The sequence below is a fragment of the Nomascus leucogenys genome, chromosome 12, assembly GCF_006542625.1.
Source record: "Nomascus leucogenys isolate Asia chromosome 12, Asia_NLE_v1, whole genome shotgun sequence".
Classification (NCBI taxonomy): domain Eukaryota; kingdom Metazoa; phylum Chordata; class Mammalia; order Primates; family Hylobatidae; genus Nomascus; species Nomascus leucogenys.
The window spans coordinates 38,417,089-38,444,308 of record NC_044392.1 but is presented as its reverse complement, the minus strand read 5'-3'; the positions used below and the strand labels follow the sequence as shown (position 1 = coordinate 38,444,308).

The window sequence follows — 27,220 nt, the reverse complement described above, 5'->3', positions numbered from 1 at the left end:
TATCTGGCAAAAGAAATTTATAAGTAGTAAATCATTCAAGAAGTGACCTGGCTGCTTCTAACAGACTATAATCACATATGGGAGTGAAGAATTTACTTAAAGATTTATATTTAAAGGGGAAGCAGACCATAAAACTTTGGAAAATTTGAAGCCTGATCACATGGAAGAGAAAGAAAAAGCATTTTCAGGAGGAAAATACAAGTAGGCTTCAGAGCACCTACTTGCTAGAGAGATTAGCATGACTAAAAGAGAGCCATTTCTAATATCCAAGACAATGGGAAAAAGGCCTTGAAGCCAATTTAGAAGTCTTCAGGAAAGCCCCTCCCATCGCAGGCCTAGAAGCCTTGGAGAAAAGAATGGTTTTGGCAGCCAGGCCTAGGGGGCCACTTCACTGCTCAGCTGCAGGACACTGTTTCCTCATCCCGGCTGCTCCAGCTCCGTTGTGGGTCAAAGGGGCCCAGATATAGCTTGGGCTGCAGCTTTGGAGATTGAAAGCCACCATAAGCCTCGGCATCTTTCACATGGTGTTACATCTGCTGGCTTGCAGAATGCAACAGTGAAGGAGGCTTGGCAGCTTCCATCTAAATTTCAGAGTATGTATCAGAAACCCTGCCACAGAAGCAGAGTCCCCATGGAGAGACTCTACTAGGACAGCACTAAGAGGACCTGTGGGGTAGCCCCTAAATACAGTCCCCACTAGAACACTCCCTATTTGAGCTGTGGGAAGGGGGCAACCACCCTCCAAATGGTAGAGCCATTGGCAGCTTGCATTTGGAACCTACAGAAGCCTTAGGCATTCAATTCCAACCTGAGAGAGCAGCCACGGGGCCTGCACCCTGCAAAACTAAAGGAGCAGAGCTATCCAAGGTTTTGGGTGCCCACCTCTTGCACCAAGGTGCCCTGGATGCGAACATTGAGTCAAAGTTGATGATTTTGGAGCTTAAAGATTTAATGACTACCTTGCAGAGTTACAGATTTGTGTGGGGCCTATTGCACCTTCTTTTGTGAATTTCTGTCTTTTGGAATGAGAATGTATATCCAATGCCTGTACCACCATTGTATCTTGGAAGTAAATAACTTGGTTGTGATTTTACAGGTTCATAGGTGGAAGGAGCTTGCCTTGAGTTTCAAATGAGAATTTGGACTTGATGTTGGCATGAATTAAGACTTCAGGGGACTGTTGGGAAGATATTACTGTATTTTGCAATGGGAGGAGGATGTGAGATTTGGAGGGCCAAGGGCAGGATGATATGGTTGGGATGTTTGTCTTCTCCAAACCTCATGTTGAAATGTAATCCCTAATGTGGAAGTTGAGGTCTGGTGAGTGGTGTTTGGGTCAGGGGAATACCTCATGAATGGTGTGCTGCCCTCCTCATGGTAATGAGTGAGTTCTTATTCCATTAGTTCCCACGAGAGCTGGTTGTTTAAAGAGCCTGGCACTTCCTCTCTTCTATCCCTCTTGCTCCTGATCTTGCCATGTTATGTGCCTGCTCATACTTCACCTTCAGCCATGATTGGAAGCTTCCTGAGGCTCTCACCAGAAACTGAGCAGCTGTTGGTGCCATGCTTGTACAGCCTGCAGAACCATGAGCCAATTAAAGCTCTTTTCTTTATAAATTACTCAGTCTCATGTATTAATTTATAGTAATGCAAAAATTGACTAATACAGTTTCTCATAAGAAAAATGGAGTAAAAATTCTTGTCTCATAAAATCACATGTGCAAGATAGCTGGCATAGTATCCAACAAGAATATAAGCGAATTAAATTTGAAGTGAGAAGGAATTTCTACCATAGAAATTAGAAAGAAATAGTAGAAAGGACTCAAGTAGTAAAAAGAGGAAGTTCAGAAAAAGATAGGAAAGATTAAGCCCAAGAATAAATGATACAAACATATCAAAAAAATGAAATTGTGGAACATCAGAGACAGAGTAGCTGCAAAGACTCTGAAGGAAGAGAAACTGGACTTTGAAAGCTAATGTAATTACAAATGTAGAAATGATTGGGAAATGTAAAGGAAACATCCAGATGTATGAAGTCATTAAATACTAAAGCGAGACAACCATGAACAAAATGAGCCAATATTAGGCTTCCATAAGTGGACATTAAAGCATAACCTCAAATGTTAGTAAAGAGCTGCAGACTTTGGGGAAACAAGAGTGGCAGATGGTCCAGCTGGCTGTAATCTGAGATCAAACACCTTTTTTAAACAAAGAAAGCTAGGCAAAGGCTTTGTATGCAAGCCTGAATGGCAGACTAAAGAACAGTCCTTCACATATGTGCTACCCTATCTTTCTCTTTTTTCTTAACCACTTAGATAAACTTTAAACCTGTTAGTGTTAATCTCTAATGAGAAGGATTTATTATTATTATTACTATTATTATTATTTTTAGAGCTGGGGCTTTGCTCTGTCACCCACACTGGAATGCAGTGGTACAATCATAGGTTACCACAGCCTTGAACATCTGGGCTCAAGCAGTCCTCCTGCCTCAGCCTCCTGAACAGCTAGGACTACAGGCACCCACCACCACACCCAGCTAATTTTTATTTTTTATAGAGATAGGGTCTTGCTATGTTATAGAGATAGAGTCTTGCTGGATTCAAACTCCTGGCCTCAAGCATTCCTCCCACCTCAGCCTCCCAAAATGCTGGGATTACAGGAATGAGAAACTGCCCAGCAAGAATAACTCTAAAAGATTTTATATATATACATATATATGTTTGTGTATATATATATATATATTTCATATATAAAATATATATTATATAATATATACGTATTAGAGAAATGCAAATCAAAACCACAATGAGATACCGTATGTATAGTATACATACACACACATTTATACCACAGATTTCCAATACAGAGCACACAGATGTCACCCAAGATTTTTTTCTGTCTCTATTACCAGCCCTGAAAAGATGCTATAATGCTGAATTTGTTAGCAGCACACTGCAGAATCTGGTATAAGGAAGGAACTCCAGAGCTGGAGGTGGAGACCTATGCTCTAGGCTCAGCTCTGCTGGTACTATCCATGTGACTTTGCCAAGTCCCTTAAATTTTCTGAGTTTCAGACTTATGTGTAAAATGAACACTTGAATCCTATCTACTTTAACCACGTCACAGAGTTGCGAAGATGATCAAGTGAAATACCATAGGGAAAAGTTACACAAACAGTAGTTATTATTAGGTCATCGAGAAGACTGTGGTGCTGAGGAGGCCAAAGCATCTGCAGTAGATGTCCAGTGGACCAGCTAACTGGCCATAATTCTGTGTCAACTGGCTAAGTTATGTTCTAGGCTTTCAGAGCACAAGAACACCAGGAATAAGGCATGGTTCTATGTCTTTTTCTAGCTCACACTTAGGAAATGGCAGAAGGAAGGAGGTAGTGGGACGGAAATAAGGACATATTACTGCTGTCTCTCCTGGTGATACCCATTGCTTACTTTCTCTGATCATGTCCTAATGATTTACACCAGGAAGATAAAAAAGGAAGAAAATTGGCCTGGATGAGGATTTGAGAAAATAGCCTTATTTTACAGGTTAGAAAACCTTTTTCTCTATTTTATTTCATTTACTCCTCATCACCTCACTGTGTTATAGAAATCTAGGTAGTTCCATTTTTGCAGATGAACAAAAAGAGGTTCAGGGAGTTAAGTTACTTGTGCTGCCCAAGATCATATAGAGAAAGAATCTACCCTACAACTAAAGTTTTGTGACTCTGAGCCACATAATACTAATCCAACTAGGGGGAGATGATGGTGGTAATTAGAAAAGCCATTCTTCCAGCCCTAAAGCCTCATATTACCTATACGCCATTTTTTTTTATTTTTTAGTTTTATTTTAAGTTCTGGGGTACATGTGCAGGATGTGCAGGTTTGTTACATAGGTAAACGTGTGCCATGATGGTTTGCTGAACCTATTAACCCATCACCTAGGTATTAAGCCCAGCATGCATTAGTTATTTTTCCTAATGCCCTCCCTTCCTCCAACCCTACCCCCTGACAGGCCCCCAGTGTGTTGTTCCCCTCCCTGTGTCCATGTGCTCTCATTGTTCAGCTCCCAATTATAAGTGAGAACATCCAGTGTTTGGTTGTCTGTTCCTCCCTTAGTTTGCTGAGGATAATGGCTTCCAGCTCTATCCATGTCCCTGCAAAGGATATGATCTCATTCCTTTTTATGGCTGCATAGTATTCCATGGTGTATATGTATTTCATTTTCTTTATCCAGTCTATTATTGGTGGGCATTTGGGTTGATTCCATGTCTTTGCTATTGTGAATAGTGCTGCAATGAACATACATGTGCATGCATCTTTGTAATAGAATGATTTATATTCCTTTGGGTGTATACCCTGTAACGGGATTGCTGGGTCAAAAGGTATTTCTGGTTCTAGATATTTAAGGAATCGCCACACCATCTTCCACAGTGGTTGAACTAATTTACGTTCCCACCAACAGTGTAAAAGCCTTCCTATTTCTCCACAACCTCACCAGCGTCTGTTTTTTTTTTTTCTTGATTTTTTAATAATCGTCATTCTGACTAGCCTGAGATGGTATTTCATTGTGGTTTTGATTTGCATTTCTCTAATGATCAGTGATGTTGAGCTTTTTTTCATATGTTTTCATATGCTGCACAAATGTCTTCTTTTGAGAAGCATCTGTTCATTTCCTTTGCCTACTTTTTAATGGGGTTGATTGTTTTTTTCTTGTAAATTTGTTTAAGTTCCTTATAGAAGCTGGATATTAGACCTCTGTCAGATGGATAGATTGCAAAATTCTTCTCCCACTCTGTAGGTTGCCTGTTTGCTCTGATGAGAGTTTATTTTGCTGTGCAGAAGCTCTTTAGTTTAATTAGATCCCATTTGTCAATTTTTGCTTTTGTTACAATTGCTTTTGGTGATTTCGTTATGCAATCTCTGCCCATGCCTATGTCTTGAATGATATTGCCTAGATTTTCTTCTAGGGTTTTTATAGTTAGGGGTTTTATAATTAAGTCTTTAATTCATCTTGAGTTAATTTTTGTATAAGGCATAAGGAAGGGGTCCAGTTTCAATTTTCTGCATATGGCCAGCCGGTTCTACCAGCACCATTTATTAAATAGGGAATCCTTTCTCCATTGCTTGTTCTTGTCAAGGTTGAAGATCAGATTGCTGTAAATGTGCAGTCTTATTTCTGAGTTCTCTATTCCATTCCATTGGTCTGTGTATCTGTTTTTGTACCAGTACCATGCTGTTTTGGTTACTGTAGCCTTGTAGTATAATTTGAGGTTGCATGGCATATACACCATTTTCTGATGTCTGTACTTACAGTTAAAAGAGCCACTGATTAAGTTTTTACTAAAATATGCCATCTATATCTTTGGGATTTCTTTTAAGTCTGTTGCCTATCTTGAGGAATTAGGTTCTGAGTAAATTCATTCATCTGGATTTCAATTGCCTTTATCTTCACAAGCAAACACTTTATAGGCTGCTAATTAATAAAACACAAGGCCCTTCACACAAGCTAAAAATATATGTTATTTTGTTTCCTCTACCTATACTTAGTTATTCTAGAGAGACTGGACTGGGAAAATGTGGCAAAATGAGAGACACAATTCTTAAATGTCATTAAACCTTTTTAGAGAAATAAAATGCAGTTTCAAAGGAGTAAGATAATCCCCCTATAACTGCTCACTGCCTTAAGCGAAACAGAATGATATTAAAATGGAAAGTCACAATAGCTACCTGCCATAAAGTAATAAAAAATAACTCATTTATTTTCTCGATTTTTTTAATGGTTAGCAAATTGGTTGGGGATGGATAAAGAACCCGATAGGTATCTAATCTACTTATCCAGGAAAGGAGCAAAGCCACAGAGTCAAGGAAATTTGATACTCAGCTATTTTGAAGGAGACAGAGTAGGTAACTATCTGCCTGGAGTGGTTTGGGGTTATCAGTGGTCCCAACAGCTTCCTGTCTGTCTTGGTACCAGCCTTCCCGCCTCTCTGACTTGGTATTCATCACATTGGATAACACTGGGACATGGGAGGGATATTGTTTCCTGAGGGCATAGTTAAAAGACATAGTATATTTTAATTTCCTTTCTTGGCCTATCTTCCTAGGAACTTGGGAGGAGATGGGTATCTGGAAGTTTACATGTCCAGATTTTTTTTTCAGAAGTTAAAATACCAGACATTGGCTCTTTCAACACACTTCAAAGAGAATTCTCTAACCATCCCAAACATTTATCTTATCTAATTGGTAGAGACATATCTTTAGTGAAAGTATGCCAAGTTGGAGGAATATCACCCATTTTGGCCAGTTGGGGTCTGATGGGCATGAAGGAAGTCTTCCAGGGGAAAATGACATCTGTGTGCTAGGTCTTAAAAAATGTGTAGGTGTTGGCTAGGTGAAATAGAGGGAATATAGTGAATAATACTGGCCTGTGTATAGCCTACCGCATGAGAAAGCTTGGTGCATTTGGAGAGCTGCAAGAAGTTGCTGATAACTGGCTGGTTTAGAGAACTTTATCTATGAGGCTAAGGATTCAAGACACTATTCTCCACAGCAGTGGTAATCAAAATTTTAGAATTAAAACAACATTTTAAGACTAAGAGTGTTTTTTGAGGGCATCCATATATGATGGGCTATAATATCATTATCTATTCACTTAAAATTTTCAAAATGCAAGCTAACGGAAATTCAGAAATTTCTAAAAGTGAATTTGTATTTTACTGTTAACAACTGCACCTGAGTGAGTTTAAAATAATATATGGGCTGGGCATGGTGGCTCACACCTGTAATCCCAGCACTTTGGGAGGCCAAGGTGGGAGGATCACCCGAGATCAGGAGTTCAAGACCAGCCTAGCCAACATGGTGAAACCCATCTCTACTAAAAATACAAAAATTAGCCAGGTGTGGTGGTGCATGCCTATAGTTCCAGCTACTCGGGAAACTTTGGCAGAAGAATCACTTGAACCTGGGAGGCAGAGGTTGCAGTAAGCCGAGATTGCACCACTGCACTACAGCCTGGGTGACACAGTGAGACCCTATCTTAATAATAATAATAATAATATATGGATATGTGAGGTGTTATTCAATCAGTGGATAGTGAAGAGTACCCACAGTGATTTATAGACTAGACAAGTCTTTCTCTGTCCTCTGTGTCTGAAGACTACAGGAGGCTGCAAAGCATGGAAAACTATTGAAAGGTTTGAAACAGAAGAATAACATAATCAGATAAATGCTCTAAATTATTTCCTCCCTTGCCACAAAAAACAGTTAAAGATTGTATGTGTTACTTTTTTATGAGAATTTTCATTTAAGGGAGAATTCTTAAGTGATGGACAATGCTTAACAAAATGGAATAAATTGCAAATGTCAGTTTGCAATGGGTAGTTGTGAAATTTAGTATGAGAACTCTACCAGTTCTTCGAATCTCAGTAAAGAATAAAGCAAATACATGATCATTGCTAGAGTAATATTTAGGATAAAAGATTTATGTGTGCATAAATCTTTATTTATTACCTGTGTTGTCAGAGAATGGGGATGTATATAATGCATATGAATTACCAATTTTCAATAAATACACTACAATAGACAGACCTCTCTCTTCCTCAATCAAACCAGTCTTCTCAATCAGAACACCCTTTGTCTCTGGGCTGTCTTCAGAAAGATTTTAAGAAACAAGCAATGTGTATCATCCCATTGGAGTTATATATATTAAAGAATCAATGGCTGCTAACTTCCTAATAGGACATTTTACCCTTAAAGGAGTAGTTTGCTAACCCAAAAGAATAGGTAGTTGGGAAAATTATTACAGAGATACAGGAGAGGAGTTTATTTTGAGAAGCAGGGTGTTTTGGGGTCAACTCTATCCTATCATTTCTCTATTGGGGTCAACTCTATCCTATCATTTCTCTAGTGTCTTATAGTTCTCTGATATCAACTTTAAGAATATCCATTATTATGTTATTATAGATATGTAAATGTGGCATAAAATGAATTTTATTCCAGAGGAAAAAAAAAAACACCCACACTAGGAATCAGATCATATTGTAAAGATTATGGCATTATACAGATGTGTAACTCTGGACAAACGTTTCACTTCTATGGGCCTCAATTTCCTCATATATAAAATGGAGATTGGGCTGGGTGTGGTGCGATTGTAGGAGGGCAGAGTGGTTTTCTGTGTGTGATGACCATTACCCGACTGATAGCTATTAGTTATTTGGCTGATATGACTGGCCAGGCGAGTAGGTTCCTCCTTTGTTCTCTGGACTCTAAGTGTCTGTGTCCCCCAAGCTGCTGGCATCTAAGCTGAAAAGAATCTGTACAGAGAGGAGGAGTGAACTTTCATCCTGGGCATATGAGAGCATCTGTAATGTCTATTCCAACTCTGACATTTTCTGTATCTGGACTTTTTCTTTTTTTTATTTTATTTAATTAATTATTTATTTATTTATTCATTTATTTATTTATTTTGAGACGGAGTCTCACTCTGTTGCCCAGGCTGGAGTGCAGTGGCGCGATGTTGGCCCATTGCAACCTCCGACTCCCTGGTTCAAGCAATTCTCCTGCCTCAGCCTCCCAAGTAGCTGGGATTACAGGCATGCATCACCACGCCCAGCTAATTTCTGTATTATTAGTAGAGACGGGGTTTCACCACGTTGGCCAGGAATTGTCTCAATCTCCTGACCTCGTGATCAGCCCCCGTAGGCCTCAAGTGCTGGGATTACAGGCGTGAGCCACCGCGCCCGGCCTAGACTTTTTCTTTATCGCCTTCCTTGCTCATTGTTAGTTGAATTGCTTGAGAAACTCAAATAGTATAGAAGTTAAGGCTTTCGTTTAGTGAAATTAAAATAGTCAAAATAAATGTTCAGTTAAAAGAAATAAGGGAACATCAATCTTCATTCACATTTATTCATGAAAGTGTCTAGGCTCCAATTTTTGCTTAAATGTTTCTTCTGTTTTCCAAGAATTCTGCTTGGAAGCAGAGAGGCTTAGGGCATTTAGCAGCAAAATCTGAGGCAGGCATCTATTTCTCAGTTGTCACAGACAGTTCCTTCTAGTGGCAGTCACAAGGCATCACTTTTTCAAAGCATAACTGACCTTCAAAATTGCCTATGGGCATACCCACCCCTGTACCCCTGTCATCAACAGCATTTTTCTACTGTGAAAGTGACTCGAAAATGTGACCTCATTATCAGAGACCAGACTAACCTGGCCAAGAAGACTGGCTGCCAAAGATCGAGCAAAAAAGGTTTACTTTTAAATAAAATTTTCATTGATATCTTTTATTGCTTTAACAAGTTAAGCTGTTAAAAGAGGGCAAGATTTGACCAAAAAGTGGAAACGTGTGGAAAGTGGACTAGGAACTTGCCGGATGAGACTAATTCAAATGCAGAATGCAGTGGAGGCATTGGGAAGCCATCTGAAAAGTTAATGAACTTGGAAAGTGGTTTATGGGCAAAATAATTTTCAAGGTACTGCTGATTTACAAAATGTAAAACTGGTACAATGTGCTTTAGAAAGCTGATAACTTGGAGAGCTTGGCCTACCTGACTTTGACAGATGGTAGAATGGGTTCTCACTTGGAGAGTGGTTAATTTAGCCTCTTTTGCTCAAGTTAGAGCCAATAACCCTAATGTCGTGAGGGATTATATGGGGTTACTTTTGTTTATCGGACCAAACGGGCATTTGAGAGACAGTCAAACTGATCTCTAATCTCTGTTCTGCTACTGATTTGCAGAGTGATCTCGAGAATATCACTTCTCTGTAGGGGAAACAAAGAGGTGTTGATGATCTTTGCTCTAATAATAGTTCTTGGTGAAAACTCTTGGAAACTCATTCAAGATAATTAAAATAAAGAGGAGAGTAGGTGATATTGAAATGATTCAGGGGCATTATATCTATATTAAATATAGCTAGGCCTCATGGGGCCTGGGAATGAAAATTAAGAAATTTATCAGAGACCAAGACAGACACCCTCTTTAATCTCTCTTTATGTCTGTCTGTCTGTCTGTCTCTCTCTCTTTCCATGGTTTCTCCTTGTAAATCCTCTCCTAATGCTTCTATCTGAATATAAATTTTCCCCTTTTACCCAGTCCGAATCCCACTAGTTGTATGATCCCCTTTTACCCATTCTCAATCCCACATTATCTTAACTACATGAGCACCAAATGTATGATCACAGAATTAAGCTGCTTACAGTGGCACCTGGATTTCAAATCTTTCAGATCTTTCACCAGAGGAGGAAGAGAAATAAATTACTATACTCACTGAATATTGCAGGATCCAAATAATATATGTCCAGTCAGTTTCTAACAGTGATGGCAGCTGAGTCCATAAATTATTGTCACCTGAATCCAAGGGAAAGTAGTCAACAGAGTTTATGAAAATGGGGCACTTTGTATTTCCCTGAGTTTTGCACATCAGACTGTATTATAGCTGTCCTTTATTAGTAAGCATCCTCCCAGTTGATGAAGAGCTCACCTGGTGTAAGAAGCACGGTGAAAGAACAAGCCTATCTTAAGGAAGAATGTTTCATATAGAAAATACTTGGGAGTCAAGGAGGACTCATATGAGGCTGATATATATAGATATATATTTAATATAATATGTGTGATTGTGGTTACAGATACATATTTGGTGCTTTATTTATCCAGAAGCATGAGTCACATAGTACATAAAGTATTGAATACAAAATTCTAAAGATAAACACAATTATTCTTGAACTTAAAATATATGGGATAAATGCTTACACATGGATTTATAAACCTTTCACTTCTACTTCATTCTCCTGGCTGTGTCTTCTGAAGATGAGTTGCTGGTTGCAACACTAAGAAAAATAGCTCCTTCAAATCCTGACACTATATGACATAAAAAGAACTTTTGGCAAATATTTATTCAGATTACTTGTCTCCGGTGGCAAATTTCTCGGCATTTCCCTTTGTTTTGTCTGTGCCTTAGCCTGTGCGTTTTTCTAGAAAGGAAGTTAAATGCTTTTAATGTATTAATTATTACATAATTCAAGTTAGACCCAAATATGTTAAATATTTCCTCTTGCAAAGGGAGAAGAGGAAGGGAGGAATAGGGGCAAGGTGGGGAGGAAAAAATACCTCAGGTGAGAGAACAAGTAACTTGCAAGAGGCTTATTAAACTGTATATAAATGTTGAAGAGGCTGATTTGTAGTTTCTCTACTAGAAAAATAATAAGATTTATTATTAAAACATGAGTTGAGAATAATATTCCAAATGTTTGTTGTTGTTGTTGTTGTTGCCATTGCCTATGACTCTCTGCTGTAAGTTTGCATTCAAAGCCAGGAGTCTTTTTTCAGTTGGAAGAGTTGATCTTTTTAGTTTTGGGATGTGTAAGTGATGCTGGGAAAGCCTTTCTTTAAATATTCATTGCTCTTGTTTGCCTCAGAACCTATTTGGTGAAAAGTGTGTTTAACACAAACAGTAGCTGCTAAATTGTTAACTAAAGAGCCTTGTGTGAAGCAAGTGTTCAATACATGCTTGTCTAATAGAATGAAGAGACTATAAACCAGAGAGGTTTAATAGCAACTGAGCCAGCATAAACCAAGATGCAGCAAACTTTATGTCCAAAACCTACATAGAGTTGCCTACCCCTTGGGTTTCGATGCTTGGATGTTGGAAATTGCATTTTCTATTCTCTGCTTTCTGGCACATGCAAGCCAGATATGGACAGGAGACCCTCAATATTTATTCATTTTTCTAGTCAAGGCTTTCTAGGATGATAAAATAAAATTTTACATCTAGCTGCATTGCAAGTCAGGAAATACCTTTCTGCAAATATGGAAGATGACAAAACTCAGCTTCAACCAAGCTGAGCTGCTCTTAAATATTTCCTAGCAAATGGATTATGTTCATAGGTCTGAGCACTTACTTTTTAACCACTTCCCTTCTCCCCTTTCTTCCCTTTCTTTTCATGACTATTCTCTCCTAAACTTGCTAAATTCCCAGGAGAAAGGGAAAATGGTCTGCTAGGGAGAACAGTTTCCATAATGAAAATCATTTCTCTGAAATATAACTAGCTTTTTCAATGATTCTCAAATTTGTTATTGGATAGGCAGTTTGGCAAAAACCTAGAAAGGAATGCTTATTAGTTTATCAATTTATTTTTTAATGGCCCAGTTTTTATTGAAACTTTTGCATGTCTATTACTCTTTGGAAAATAATTAACAGCTCCATCCTATTGAAATGGCTTGTGTACAGAGCACACATCAACCAAATAAAATCCATGGCTTTGTAAAGGATAAAAATAAAAATAAAAATAATTTATTTCACCAAGTTCTCCTTGGCACTGAATTCTACTTAAAGTATAATTCATAGAGTAGAGAACTTGAGTACATGGGGTATGGAGAGTAGGGCACAAAATGTTTCCATACATTTGACTTTATTGATTTGAAAGCAAAGTTACTGAAATGCCTCAGTTAGTTCTGCATTTTAAAAGGTGTCTACCTGAAAGAAATAAAAAAATGTGTGTGTGTGTGTGTGTGTGTGTGTGTGTGTGTGTGTGTGTGGCGGGGAAGATGGAAGATTATTCACATGCTTGAAGGCTATTCACACTGCTTTAACAAATAAACACGGAACATACCTCCTTAATTAACTGTAGAGTTAATAGTCTGTCTCTTTGTCCTGATGTAATTTAGATCTTAATCTAACCCCAACCCTAAACTATATCAAACCCAGGCAGAAAAACTGAAGTTACAGGCAATTACCTGGGCTAATCTTAGGTTTTTTTCTCAAGAGTGAGAACCATATTCTCTTATTTCCATTGACCACAATTTGGTTCCACCACCTTTCTACATCCTCAATTCACTCCCAACAGTAGTTACATTTTCACAGGGGAGGAAAACTCCAGTACAACAGGGTTCTTGCATCAAGCTTCGTGCTTTCCCAGACATTTACTCAAGGGAACGTGGAGAGGAGGAGGAGGAGGAAGATGGAGTGATAAGCAGATGTTACACATGTTTTTCCTGGAAAGATCACCCCACTTTTTCTAATTTCCCAGAATTAAAAGAATGTATTTTATCTGTATTACCATGGAAATTACTAGTAACACAGGATTTTTTTTCCTCTTTTCTAAGTTTCCAAAAACTTTCAAAAGTGTTCAAAGAAATTTTCTAGAACAATTTTAATATGTTTGATTTCTCATTTGGGGCTGGAATATTTGTATTCTTTTTAATTTTTTTACTTCATATATTAGAAGAGTTTCTAATATGTGTAGGAATACAATTTTAAATGTAAGATTATATAGATGTAGATATAGATAGATAGATATATGTAGATGTATAGATATAATGTCACAATATCACTATAAGGCATTCCTTCTTCCATTCTGTTTATATCTCCACAGAACTGCTCTCATGGGGCCCTTTCCTGCCCTGTAGGTAAAAGCCCTTCTTATTTTCCACTGAAAAGTCTACCCACTTTCATAGGGTGTCCAGTCAATTTGTGAGTACAGTCCCTTGGAGTCTTCATAACATCAACCCTCTAGGTGAGATCTGTAATAGCTAGTTAATTATCTGGGAATTTTTAAACATTTGGATATTTCAAATAATGTGAATAAAATACTTGAATTTTAAATAATTAAATTGTTTCTTCAAATGTTTTAGCATTTATGAAAAAATAACGCACTAAGATTTTGGATTTCTAACATTTCTAGCTGTATGAGAGAGTAAAGGGTTGGCACTTTATTAACTTGGGGGCAATGTAGACAGATGTTGAAGCTGGTGCTGGAAGTGCACCCTGGAAATTTTTATCTGAGTTCCTTGTCAATCCTGCACAATTGCATGAGATGAGAACTTCATGATTGCAGTGTTGATCTGGCCTAGCTCTGGACTGCTTGTTGAAGGAGTTTCTTTGAAGTGAGCAATACTGGCAAATATGAATGAATTCACACCACTAGCAATTGTTGGCAGAACACCCAGCCACTCTACCCATTTTCAGAATGTGAAATGGCATGTATTCAGCAGGGCACATTATTCTTGAAGTCACAAAAATAGGGAAAATCCAACAAGCACAGTCAGTGTTTACCTGAAGAATACAGTCACATAGCTGCTTCACTTTCAATATTCTTAGGAAATAACCAAATAAATGAGCTACAAATATGAGAAACTGAGAGTGTGTGAATGAAAGAGAGCAACAGGAGGAAATACAAGACTAGACAATGTAATCTTCTACTTAACATTTCAGAATTTTATTAATCCTTTAAAAATCACCCTCTTTCTCTTGAGTTAATATCCTCATCACGATTATCCTCATACATGGCTTAGTTTGATTCTGTTACTAAATTCTGTGAATCATTATTTAATCAAATCTACCAAAGATTAGAAAAAATTCTAGCAAGACTTATAATCATGAAATACAGAATTAAAAGTTTAAACCTACCAAAAGTCCTACGGCCTATTATTTAGCTGTGAATGAGGCATGTCAAGAGTATAAATCTGCACTTTTGACTGTAAGTAAAATTTACTAATGCAGGAAGCGAAATAGTGAGGGAATACTGGGGTTGTTAAAAGATAACTTTTTTTTTTTTTTTTGCAATATGCAGTGTACCTTAAAAGTGTCTCACCTAGAAGGCCTCTACCTGTAGTCACATGAATTTTTCTAAAGACAATTTGGTGTTTTGAAGATAAATGTCATTAGTCTATGATAATAGCATCATAGGACAATTAGCCATTTTACACTTGACCATATTTTCTCTTTTTAGCGTACAGCCATCTTGATATTTAGGTGGGAGACTACTCCAATGGAGCAACAGTTTCATTTTACATGATTGGATTTAGAAATTTATGAATTTTAAACTCATAAGAATTTTAAATAATTTGAAAATGGAAACATTTGATCTACAGTCTAGGAGCATAAATACATTTATAAAATACTTCATTGTTAATCTTAGGTCATTGATTTAAAACAGAATTTGGTAACTATGGGCAGGTGGAGGGGGCCAGTGAGGAAGATATAAAAGAGAAATCTATATGAATTGTGTTCAGATTGATTTTGTATAAACATAATATATTTATGGTTGTATCTCTTATTTATAATACCCAACTAATATGAAGGTGGTCCAAGGGAAGGATCAATATTTTAAATAACATATTTGCCTAAAATATCATACAGTGGCTGCTTCATAAAAATCTTATAACCTTTTATTAACCAAGTTCAGAAATAATTAGAGGGGTGATCTCCCTGGATCAGAACTGAAACAAGTGAGATCAATTGAGCTCCTTTGAAATAGGTCTGTCGACACATTCTTTTTTAGACCAATTTAGATGGAAATCTATTAGCTAAACCCACATTCATTGATATCATATTCTCATCTTATATTTCTTTGCCTTAGGTAGGATTTTTCTGTGATTCTGATTGGGTCTGACTACAAACTGAAGGTATCTTAATAACAGGGCAGGAAGAATTGAGTGGGGAAAGAAGGCCTTCGGATAGTAGATAAGTATCCAAAGCAATGTGGGCAAAAAGAGTAAGCAACATCCCCTGGGATTTTTCCAATGTGGGTATCACTGAGCAAAGCTGCTGTGGGAAGATACGTAGATTAATGGGAAATGCAGGGTTATTATGGAGGAAATAACTCACAGGATGATTCCATAGCCTGGCTAAATTACTACTTGATTAACTCCTGATAAAACTCAGAGCGCACAAAGCGAGGCAGAGAATCCTTTTCCATCAGTGCATGGATTCTTTTCTGGGCCATGTCAAAGCTGCTCAGGGAAGGTTCCACCAGGTTCTTCATTGTGATGTCCTTAGTGAAGTGGTCAATATTCACCTGTGGGCCAGGAAACAGGGTCACTACATAAGCCTAAGTTACAGAATTTGATGAGGGGTGAAGAGGGAGGTGGAATTTCTCATCAATAAAACATTAGAGGGGAGGAAAGTCATTAAAAAGTGAGACATGTCACTTCTCACTTTATAGGCGATGGGATAAGGCAGCTGATGTTCCAACAGCTTCATCCAACTGGTATTAGACACCAACCAGGTGTCAGACCTCCCATAGGAGCTAACACACACATTACTTATTTAATCCTTGACAACAATCCTAAGAATGATTCTTTCCTTTTATAGAAAAAAATGTGTATATGCAGAAGGTTAAGTGGCTTCCCCAAGATCACAGAACTGATAAGTGTATTTGAATCCAGAGAATCAGAATTTGAATCCAGGTGTCCTGGTGCCTTTTTCTTTTTCTTTTTTTTTTTTTTTGTTGGATAGAGTCTAGTTCTCTCACTCAGGCTGGAGTGCAGTGGCGCCATTTGGCTCACTGCAACCTCTGCCTTCCGGGTTCAAGTGATTCTTCTGCCCGAGCCTCCCAAGTGGCTGGGCTACAGGCATGTGCCACCACACTGGGCTAATTTTTGTATTTTTGATAGAGACGGGGTTTTGCCACGTTGGTGAGGCTGGTCTCGAACTCCTGACCTCCGGTGATCTGCCTGCCTCGGCCTCCCAAAGTGCTGGGATTACAGGTGTGAGCCACCATGTCTGGCCCTGGTGCCTAATTTTAAAATTCTAACACAACATTTGGTTTCACATCTATTGGAGGAATTGAATAGAGAGAAGTAAATTCTGTCTGGGGATCCAGGACCTTTTGCATGGGTCCAGAAGAGCAAGAAAACTTGTTCTTTCCAAAAACAAACCAGGAAACAGTCATTCTGACAGAATAATAATGAAAACAGCTAACAGCAATTAACATTTATTGAGTGCTCAGTCGGTGCCAGGCACTTTGCAAGGATGAACTCATTTAATCTTACAACTCTATGAGGTATAATAGATGCTGTCATCTACATTTTACAGTTGAGGAAACAGATGCACAGAAATGTTACATGATTTACTCAAGGTTCATTAATGGTAGAGAGAAGATTCAGAAATCCAGTGATGTGGCTCCAGAGCCCAGTCTTTTAACCAGTAGACTCCAGCACTGGGATGCACTGTGGCTTACATGTCCTGAGTGCAGGGCCACTACATTGCAACCATACTATGGTCTATGTGAATGGTTCCTCTGGAGTTGTACAAGGTACAGCCTGTTTGAACTTGGCTAACTATGAGTTTAAAGGAATCTTTATACTCCATGTTGTATGATTTAATGGTTTTTAAGGATTTTGAGTGTAAACAAGACAGAAATGGAATCCAAATCAGCCTATGGTTGTGAATTGAAACATTGATAAAGGTTTTGGGTCTCTCCTGGGCTGTTAGAGGTTCTTGGTACCGAATAGAGCTCTTCGGGCTCAGAGAATGATGAAGCAGCTATTAGTTAGATTTGGAGACAAAATGCATGATTCCCTGGGGAGCCAGGTCAGAACAGACAGCAGGACTGAGCTGTGCTTCAAAGTCCAGGATGAAGGGCGTTGAGCTACATTAAGATTTTCCAGAGGTGAAAGGGGTCAATGTACTTTATGCAGGCCTGGTGGAAGACCAGATTGTCAGAATTGCGATCAGCGTCAGAGTTCATGAAGTCCAATGTCTGCCTTTAAATGTGAAGACCTCAAAGAGATCAGGTTACATGCCCACAAACAGCTAGTGAGGATTAGAGGTGAGACTATAACATAGATTTCTCCGTTCTCAGTCTATTATTCTTCCCGCCACACTGAAAGCAATGCTTCTTCCTTCTCTTATATTAAATATATATCTGTACTGAGCTTGGTAGACAGGCTTATTCCAAATGATTGAGTTTCTAAAAATTGTAAAACTAGCTCCTAATTTTATTTGTTAAAGGAGTGATGTATTTAAAACCCTCTAGGACATAGTATCCACCAGCAAATAGCAGCTATTTCTCTTAGTATTTTTATGTGCTTAAGCCTTCTTTAATGAGTCATTCTGATACATATTTATCTGTTTAGCTATCCAGAAAAAATATTATTTAATTAATTTCAAATATGGTCAAATGATAATTTGCAATGTATAAATTATCTACTTATTGACCTCCACATGGCCATTTCTCTTGTTTAAATTTAGTTCCAATTCTTACCATTGTATCTCTCAGTCAGTTTCTTGTATTAAAGAGTTGAGGTGAGTATTCAGAGCAACAAAATTCAGATTACTATTTGCCTGGGTAATCTAGGTCTTATATAGGTCAATTTCATCAAAATTAAATAGTAAATATTTACGTCAAAATACAAAATTTGGAGAATTTTTTAAGTAATAAAAACTACGACTTAACATACTTCAGGTGCACATACATATATACAAGATGGTTACAGTTAAAAGAACTGAGGATTAGAGAGCTTTAGCTAGAGACTTGCCCAAAGTCCCACATCTAAGAATGTCTGAAGTTGGATATTTTCATGCTTTCATCTCAAAAATATTTCTTGAAAGCTTTTTATGTGCTAGGAGTAGGATTCACATTCTCTCTAATGCCCAGCTCAGGATCATTATTCTACATAATCCTGGGATGCCTGTATTTGGGTCTAATGTATACTATTGTACCCTTGCATAAGCATAGATCATTTAGAATGAAGGGCAAGGCTATTTTATTACAGCTTGCAACTAGTGACCACAATTTATTTGTCCCTGTAACTCAGCTAGCCATGGTATTATTTATTTTAAAATTATATTTTAGGCTAATGTATCATATTTTCATAATAACCAATAATGTTTTCCCAGAGCTCAGAGTAACTAACAATTATCTGAGTGGGTTTCTACCATTTGTAGGTATTTCAGCAAATCCTAGAATTCTGTGAAGAGGAAGTCAAGTTGATAGGAAGGTAAGTTGGAGAATCCTTTGAAATCGGGAAATACATGTCCAATTTAATATTAAATTAATCTTCTTGTCAATATATACAGAGAAATAACATGCTGACAGAAGAAAGGATGGCCCAGCACAAATGGTAACAGAAGTAGGGTAGAGCTAATGTATGTGCTTAGGGTGGAGGTTGAGGAGAAGAAGGGGCGATCTGGAGAGAATTTCAAGATGAATATCCACATCAAACCTAAATCTAGTTTCTTTCTAGCACCTTTCCATTTTTGTGGCTTTGACCCACAGTACTGTACATTCACATACTCCTAACCTCCAACCCTGTGTCATGGAGGAAGCACATCTACTAGTATCAAGGTACCTAATTTGTCCATCCACTCAAACACATTTAGGGTAACTCATAACTAAAGAAATACATATCTAATGGTGGAACTCCAGGAGTCTAGAGCATCTGTGGTAGAGAAGGGATATTTGGGAGTTTTTCTCTCTCAAACATCTTAAGTAGATTGCTGCCTACTCAACAAGGCTTGCCCAGATCACCTCCGTGCTTGACTCCAAACCTTGATGAAACATTTAATTTCCAGACTGGATTAAAAGAAACAAGTGAAATTAGAGTAACCTGACCAAACCATGATGAACAGGGCTTGCTGTGGCCATCCTGAATTCCACAATAGGCTTTCAATGTGGTTTTATAAATAACAAAGAAAAAAGCAGATCAACTTCCCCAAAGTTTCTTTGAAATCAACAAAAATCTGGGCTTTAGTAGTCAATCAGTGGTATATTGGCTTTCAACATCTCTAGCACCTTTTTCTTGTAATATTTTGATTTTCATGAGTAAATATACCATTGTCCCAAGTACAGTGTAAATGGAAAAGTCCAAGTGGGGAAACAAAGGATAAAGAAGAGTAGAGAGGGCAAAAAAGAGAGGTGTTTAAAGGAAACAATAGAAACAGGAATGGAAAGAGAAACAAAGAAAAGTTGTAGAAATACTCATTAGGCATTAATGAGTTCAGACACTGAGATACTGGTTGATATAGTTTGGCTCTGTGTCCCCACCCAAATCTCACCTCAAATCATAATAATTCCCACATGTCAAGGGCAGGACCAGGTGGCAATAATCGAATCATGGGGGCAGTTTCGCTTATACTGTTCTTGTGACAGTGAGTGAGTTCTCAGGAGATCTGATGGTTTTATAAGAGGCTTCCCCCTTCACTCCACTCTTATTCTCTCTCCTGACACCCTGTGAAGAGGTGCCTTCTGTCTGGATTATAAGTTTCCTAAGGCCTCCCCATCCATGTGGAACTGTGAGTCAATTAAACCTCTTTCCTTTATAAATTACCAAGTCTTGGGTATTTCTTCATAGCAGTGAGAGAAAGGAATAATACACTGGTTGAACATCACTTACCTGGAATGCTTGGGACCAGAAATGTTTCAGATCTTGAATTTTTGAGATTTTGAAATATTTGCATATACATAATGAGATATCTTAATATGAGACCCAAGTCTAAACACAAAGTTCATTTATGTGTCATATATACCTATATATATAACATGAAGGTATTTTATGTAATATTTTTAATAATTTTGGGCATGAAAAAAGTTTTGGCTGCATTTTGACTGAAACCTATCACAAGAAGTCAGTGGAATTTTCCACTTGTGGCATCATGGTGCTGAAAAAGTTTCAGACTTTGAGGCATTCTGGATTTTGAATTTTCAGATCAGAGATGTTCAACCTGTATAAGTTTTTACGCCCACTATTTAATCCTCACAACATCTCCATAAAGTAGTCTCCATTATTCTTATTTTCACAACGGAAGAAATGAGGTTCACAGAGACTCAACAATTCATGCAAGATTTCACATTGGTATGATTTCCACTGGAGGTTAGTGGAGCTGAGACCCATAAAACTAGAAAGTGGTCTGAACAGGATTCATGTTCATATATACCTGACCATGTTGCTCTGCCTTTGTACTCAGTAGGTGCTTAATAAGGTGGCTGGCTCACAAATAGGAATAGCCTTTGGGTCCCAATGGGAGGTCTGTGTCTCAGATGTAAATCCTTCCTGAAAGCTAATGAGCTGCCCTTAACTGACCCACCTACACACAGACCAACCTCTTTAGGAGCCTCCGTTTGAATGAATTCTTCATAAATTTGCTTTGCCTTCTCAGCCATCTTGGCAGGGGACTTGATCTTCTTGTAATCCTCACAGGCAATCCAGAACTCAAGGTTTTCCTCACTGAATTCAGACTTCAGGAAACTTTTGAAACTGGCAAGTCCATCTGGAAAGAAAAAACAGTCAGTTGGAGAAATTTATTAATTTACTTAACAAATGGCATACCCTTCTATATAGCATAGTCTGACTTAGTACATAGCCTAATCTTACTTACTTAACGTTTTTTGTCATTTACATAAGAATCTTACCAATGTTAACTCATTTAATCTTCCTTAAAACCCTAAGAGGCAGGTGCTATCAATATCCCATTTCACAAATGAGGTCAGAAAGATCAAATGACTTTCCCATAAATAACCAGCTGGTAAGTGGCAGAGTCAGAATTCAAACCCAGGGAAGTCGGACTCAAGAGTTCATGCATTTATCCATTATTCTAAGCTACTTCTCAAGAGGTGCACGATTCAGCGTCTTGGAAAAGAAACTGTCCAATAATGACTGCCTGCTTTCTACTGCACTTGCACTGGGAGAAAAATACAAGGCCAACACAAATGTTGTATCCATGAGAGAAAGGGAAAGGGCTTAGCAATACTATTCTATGCACAAAGTTTTAGCTCATTCATGTCTAGCTTCCTTTACTTCTTCATTCAAATGCAGAAGGAATGAGACAGAGATGGAAGATAGACAGCAGAGAACACAGAGCTCAAGCCCTGCTCATCATGCAGAGCCGTATGGAACTCTAGAACTAGACAGAGAGATTTACCACATTGTCTTTCCAAACAATCAAATGCAATGTCTATTTAAGTGACAAATGTTTACCTATTTACGTATCAAGGAACACTATTAACACTAATGCCATTCTGGGCACTTAAACTACCAAGGAGAAAATAATACATTTAAAACTTGGCTTGTCTATACAAGTAATGTTAATGTTAAATATCACTATGAACTACTCACAATTCTTTATTTTCTCTTTGCACAAATGATTTTTGTTTAACTATTATGTTCTAAGCACTGTGATAAGTCACCACGATAAGTAAAATAGACATGGTTCCTGTCCTAATGGAGCTTATAGATTCTGGAAAAAGTAGAAAGAAAATGAAGAAACAAGAAACATTTACACAATGAAAGGAAAACTGTATGAAAGGTAGTAACAGAGTCATAGGAGAGTCCTGACTTCATTTTAGGCTAAGGGAAGGCAAGGAAGTAACATTCAATTTGAGACCCAAAGAATGAGTGGGAAAGGGCCAGATGAAGTTACCCCATGTAGCATACTTACCATGTCCATCAATTATACATCAGGTTTCTTTAATATGTTAAATGTAATATGATTATAGCTATTATGATTCTGTTTCCAGTGTACAATTGCTCATGTAGGATAAACTTCAGTTTATAATTTAAAAATTATATCTATATATAATATATAGATATTATAGTCTACATAGATATAGCCTATTATATGTAGATATAGTTTTTAATTGTAAACCAAAACTATAAGACTAAAATTATAAAACTATGTATATGTAAGGATTCTTGGGCCTGATCCAATACTTTCCTTCTCCTTAATGCTGAGTATATATATGTATTATTCAGCATATATTACACATACATATATATATATAAACCAAAATTCTAAACAATGTATAGCTATAGGGAGAGAGTTCATGTTCATTTATTATCTAAGAAGAGTAAAGATTTCAAACAGGAGGAGAGAGAAAAACTCTAACTTTCCAGAAGCTGTGTCAAAATCACAGACCTACCCTCAGTAACATATTTCAAATGTCACTTTGCCCCCCCGGGCAGAAGGAAGGATTATTGTCACCAGTACTTTAGGGCCCAGTTTTCTCTAATTTGCCCTCACCTGGAGACACTTCTGCAATACATTAGTTCTGCTTAGGGATCATATTTACGTTCTGAATTCATTTCCTTTGGCCTAATTTTCATTTATTCTTTTTCCCTATTCTTTTTATAGGCTCTAAAGTTTTATTTATTAGTCATTGCCAATACATTGATTTCACACAAGCATAAAATGTATGCAATGATAAAAACAAAGATGCTATATATAGTTATCCATTTTCAATTTACCTCCTATATATTTTTACTGTTCTCATACCCTTCACAGTACCCTGAAACTAAACCCAATTTTAAAGAAAAAGAATGGCTAGGATGATCATTAACTTGTATTAGGGTCACCATCAATTTCAGGATCCAAACAAGACACTTTGCAATTTGATCCCTTCTTCCTGTACTTACCCTAAATACATTTTTAATTGATTAACAATAAAAATATATCTAGGAGCAATGGTAGGTATAATAAACAATTTTCAACACTTGTGAAAAGAAGGGAAAAGGAAAACAAGGGAAAAAAACAATTTTTTCTAGAAATTTGGCCAGAAGAATTACTTTAAAACCATTTAATAACCTGTAACTGGATAAAATCGGGTGTATTTTCTCTCTCTTCTAATATTTCCTACTATATTTCCAGCACTATTTGTCTTAACTCAGTGACACAAGAGTTAACATAAGTGCTAAAAGAAAAATATAAGACTTATTTCTCTCTCTGTCATGGTTAAAATGTCCATTGTTTCTTAAACAAAAGGTGTTGGATAGTCTCTGTCAAAATGAAAACATTCTCAGGCATGTTTTAGCTTCCAGGAAATGAAGTCTTATGAGCTCCCACAAAATAAGGTCTAAGACGGCTGGAGGCAAAAATAATTCCACAGAATAAGTCTGTGACAAATTTATTCTCATTAGCCCCATATCCCCACAACCTATCTCTGAATCACCCATTCTGCATCTTTGGAAAGCGTAGGGACAAAATCTCAGTCCTCCCAAACATTCTTGTTTATGACCCGGGGATGTATGCCGGGACTCCACAGAAATGTTCACATTTACTGACTTTCCAGGGAATAAGCTTTTCTGTGTAGCAAGTCCATTTCCTGGATACTAATTTCATAACTTTCATTGAATTCCACAATATTCTTTTAAACTTTTTGTTCATGTATAACTTATAAAATAGCTTTATATTATATTCATCTGCGAGATGTGTAAAGCTATTCCTTCTCTAAATCTGTGCACCTGGCTTTTGGGCACTCTCTAGAGGGTCCCTCTAAAGCCACCCCTGAGACTCCTTCTCCTCTTTAGCCTCTGGTTGTCTGTCAGTTCCTTCCTTAGCCACTATCTCTGTTTAGTTCCTATCACCCCTGCGGACATCCTATTGGGTCAGAGTCAAACACAATCCAGGCCAAATGTCTCTATTCTGCAAAGAACACACATTTCTTCTTTGCCCTACAACCATTCCTCTACCCACTCCAGTAGAGCCTCAGCACACCTCCCTGACAAATCACCACGTTCTTCCCTGCTGAGCCTGCACAGAGCCTCAGAGTATTTCTCAACCCACCTCACCAGGCATCCACTATCTAGAAAGCCAATGAAACCCACCTGATTATCTGGTCTTATGGAAACACTCCGGGTTGTAAGCTACATTACAATTCCAGAGTTTGCCCTAATGAATGGTGTCACTTTTGACATCCATGTAAACTAGCAGCCAGCCCTACCTAAGAACAAGGTGAAAATACCTATAAAATCACTTTGAAAATTAAAGGAGCATTAGACAAATCCAAGTCAGTTTGCTACAAAGGAAAAAAGTATTAAAAACTAGATTAGTGCAAATCTTTTCAACCAGGGGGGATAAAAATGAAGTCATTGAGAGTTGATAAGCACCATTTCTAGCTTATTGGTTAAAAATTATATTACTGCAATAACTTGAGCAAGTCATCAAATCTCTCTGAGACTCTGTTGCATCATCTGTTAAATGGAGATACTAATGGAACCTATCTGATGGGGTTGTGCTAAGAAATAAATAATTCATATAAAATTCTTACATGGTAACTTACATAATTATCATTATGTAGCTCAATACATGTTGGTGTTCATTATTGTTATTCATTACAAATTTAAAATTAATCTTTTAATTAATTCAAAGCCCAACTCCAATGTTGCCTCATCTGTGAGGCAGCCTTTACTTACTATCATTGACTTGCTCTTGAAGATTTTTATCATTATGAGAGAAACAGTCACTTTCTGTTCTTTTGTTGGGATTGTTTGCTTTATATCTTTTCCATGAGGCTGTTAATTCTTTGAGTAAGTTTCACCTGTTTGCCCCTCTTTTGCATCCCACCTCCCAGTCTAAATCTGTGCACCTAACATTTAATAGAGGTTCCCACAGAAATAAGACACATTCAGGGAAGCATTTCCTTCCAAGTGACAGAATCAAAGAACACTAACTTTAAAAAAATTAATTATGGATTTTGCTGCTGTTACAGCATTTTATTTCATGGGCAAGTTACCTAATTCCCCTTAATCTCAATTTCATTTTCTGAAAATTAGGGATTGTGATGGCACTCAAGTCCTAAAATTATTGCAATCATTAAATTAACATATGCAAAGTGCTTAGAACAGTGCTTGGCACATGATGAATAATAAGTGTTAGCTATTGCTTTTATTATTATAATAATTATTTTCAAGGAAATTATGGTTGCCCATGAGGAAGATGATGACAAAAATGAGCCAGAAAAGAGAAGGAAGAAAACCAAAGAGAAAGAAGCAAAAGGGGAGTGCAAAGATAGAAACAAAATGATGTGTTTGGATTCAGGCTCCTTCATTTTCCATGGACAAATCTAAATCGCAAGGGTATCTCAAGGAGATGCTCTGGCCTTCTGGAACTCCTAGGGAAGGGAGATCCACATAAAAACTTTGCTGCTTCTGGCTTGTTTCATTCTTCTCTGCTCTTAAAAATGGTTGTGTGGGGAACTATTAAATGTCACTGTCTTATTTAAACTCCCATGTGAAATCTATTTTTGTGTTTGAAGAACAACACACTGTTTATATGCTCAACGTGCCTATGAAATGAAAACAGATGGTGCCACCTAAAGAATTGAAGGCAAAACATGTAGGAAGTTGATGTACTTTCAGAACACAGTCATATATACTGGATGATTAAAAATTACTTTAAAAATGAAGGAAAGTGAGAAGAACCTTGTTAGAAGAGATTGAGTAGCAACTTAAATGTCTTATATTTTTTAGAAGCTTGGTACCAATTAACTTCATTTTCACTCAATAAAAATTAAAGATATGAATGTAAGGAATTCTTGGGGAACTATTTAACACATCAACTGTGAAAGTCAATATCCTACATTAACATAACAATGCCAAATTTCCCTTACAAATTGACAAAGATGCTACTCCTCAAGTTTAAATGGTTTAAATTTATCAAATCAAACATGCAAAAAGAGATTGTGAAGTGGTTTGTCTTGATTTGTTTTTATAGCAACAGGGTCTCTCTCTGTGGCCCAGGCTAGAGAGCGTGGTACGATCCTGGGCTCAAGCCATCTTCCTGCCTCACACCTGGCTAATTTTCTTTCTTTCTTTTTTTCTTTTTTTTAAGAGATGAAGTCTTTTTATGTTGCCCAGACTGGTCTTGAACTCCTGGCCTCAAGCGATCCTCCTGCTGCAGCCTTCCAAAGTGCTGGGATTACAGGTATGAGCCACTGCACTTGGCCCCAGTTGTGAAGCTTTAGATGTATATATGTCCCAAATGTATCTTTCTTCATTACCTGTTTTGCATCAGCCACAGCTAATGTTGGGTAATTTCTGATTATAGACTATTAGTTTTTGTGGATTCAAATAAGAACTTCTCATAAGAACTGATTTGTCAGTTTGGCTTACAGTTATTCATGGTATTCTATAGCTGATGTCTGGGAAAATAGGTCAAATATTGTCTCTTCGGGTCAGTGATGTTGGAGTAGAATTATCTGGGCAAGCCTGGCATTCCACTGGTTCTTCTCTAGGAACAGCCAAACAGAGAGAAGCAAAGGGCAAAGACAGAGTGGCAAGAGAGACACAGAGAAAGAGAAGTCATGGGGAGAAGCAGAGACAGATAAAGAAGAAGAGAGCAATAGAGTGACGGTAAGAGTAGAGAACTAGAGAGGGGTATCAGGCAAAATTCACCCCCAATATTTCACGTAGGTTCTTTTCTATTTTCCCTGTCAGCCGGTCTGAGAAATAAAGGGACAGAGTACAAAAGAGAAAGTTTAAAGCTGGGTGTCCAGGGGAGACATCACGTGTTGGCAGGTTCCGTGATGCCCCTTGAACCATAAAACCAGCAAGTTTTTATTAGTGATTTTCAAAAGGGGAGGGAGTGTACGAACAGAGTGTAGCTCACAGAGATCACGTGCTTCACAAAGCAATAAAATATCACAAGGCAAATAGAGGCAGGGCGAGATCACAGGACCACAGGACTGGGGCAAAATTAAAATTGCTAATGAAGTTTTGGGCATGCATTGTCATTGA

General features: G+C 37.6%; 1 protein-coding gene across 1 annotated transcript in view; it reads right to left on the bottom strand.

Moving 5' to 3' along the window:
- Window positions 1–10,564: 10,564 nt before the first annotated feature.
- The window catches only part of RGS5 (regulator of G protein signaling 5), a 61,157-nt gene continuing 44,501 nt past the window's right edge, over window positions 10,565–27,220 (bottom strand). The window contains exons 4-5 of the mRNA XM_003258790.4: window positions 20,815–20,981; window positions 10,565–15,786 (exon numbers count right to left, since the gene is read on the bottom strand). Coding sequence (XP_003258838.1) covers window positions 15,625–15,786; window positions 20,815–20,981 — 329 coding nt within the window. The 3' untranslated portion in view covers window positions 10,565–15,624. The remainder of the gene's footprint in view (window positions 15,787–20,814; window positions 20,982–27,220) is intronic.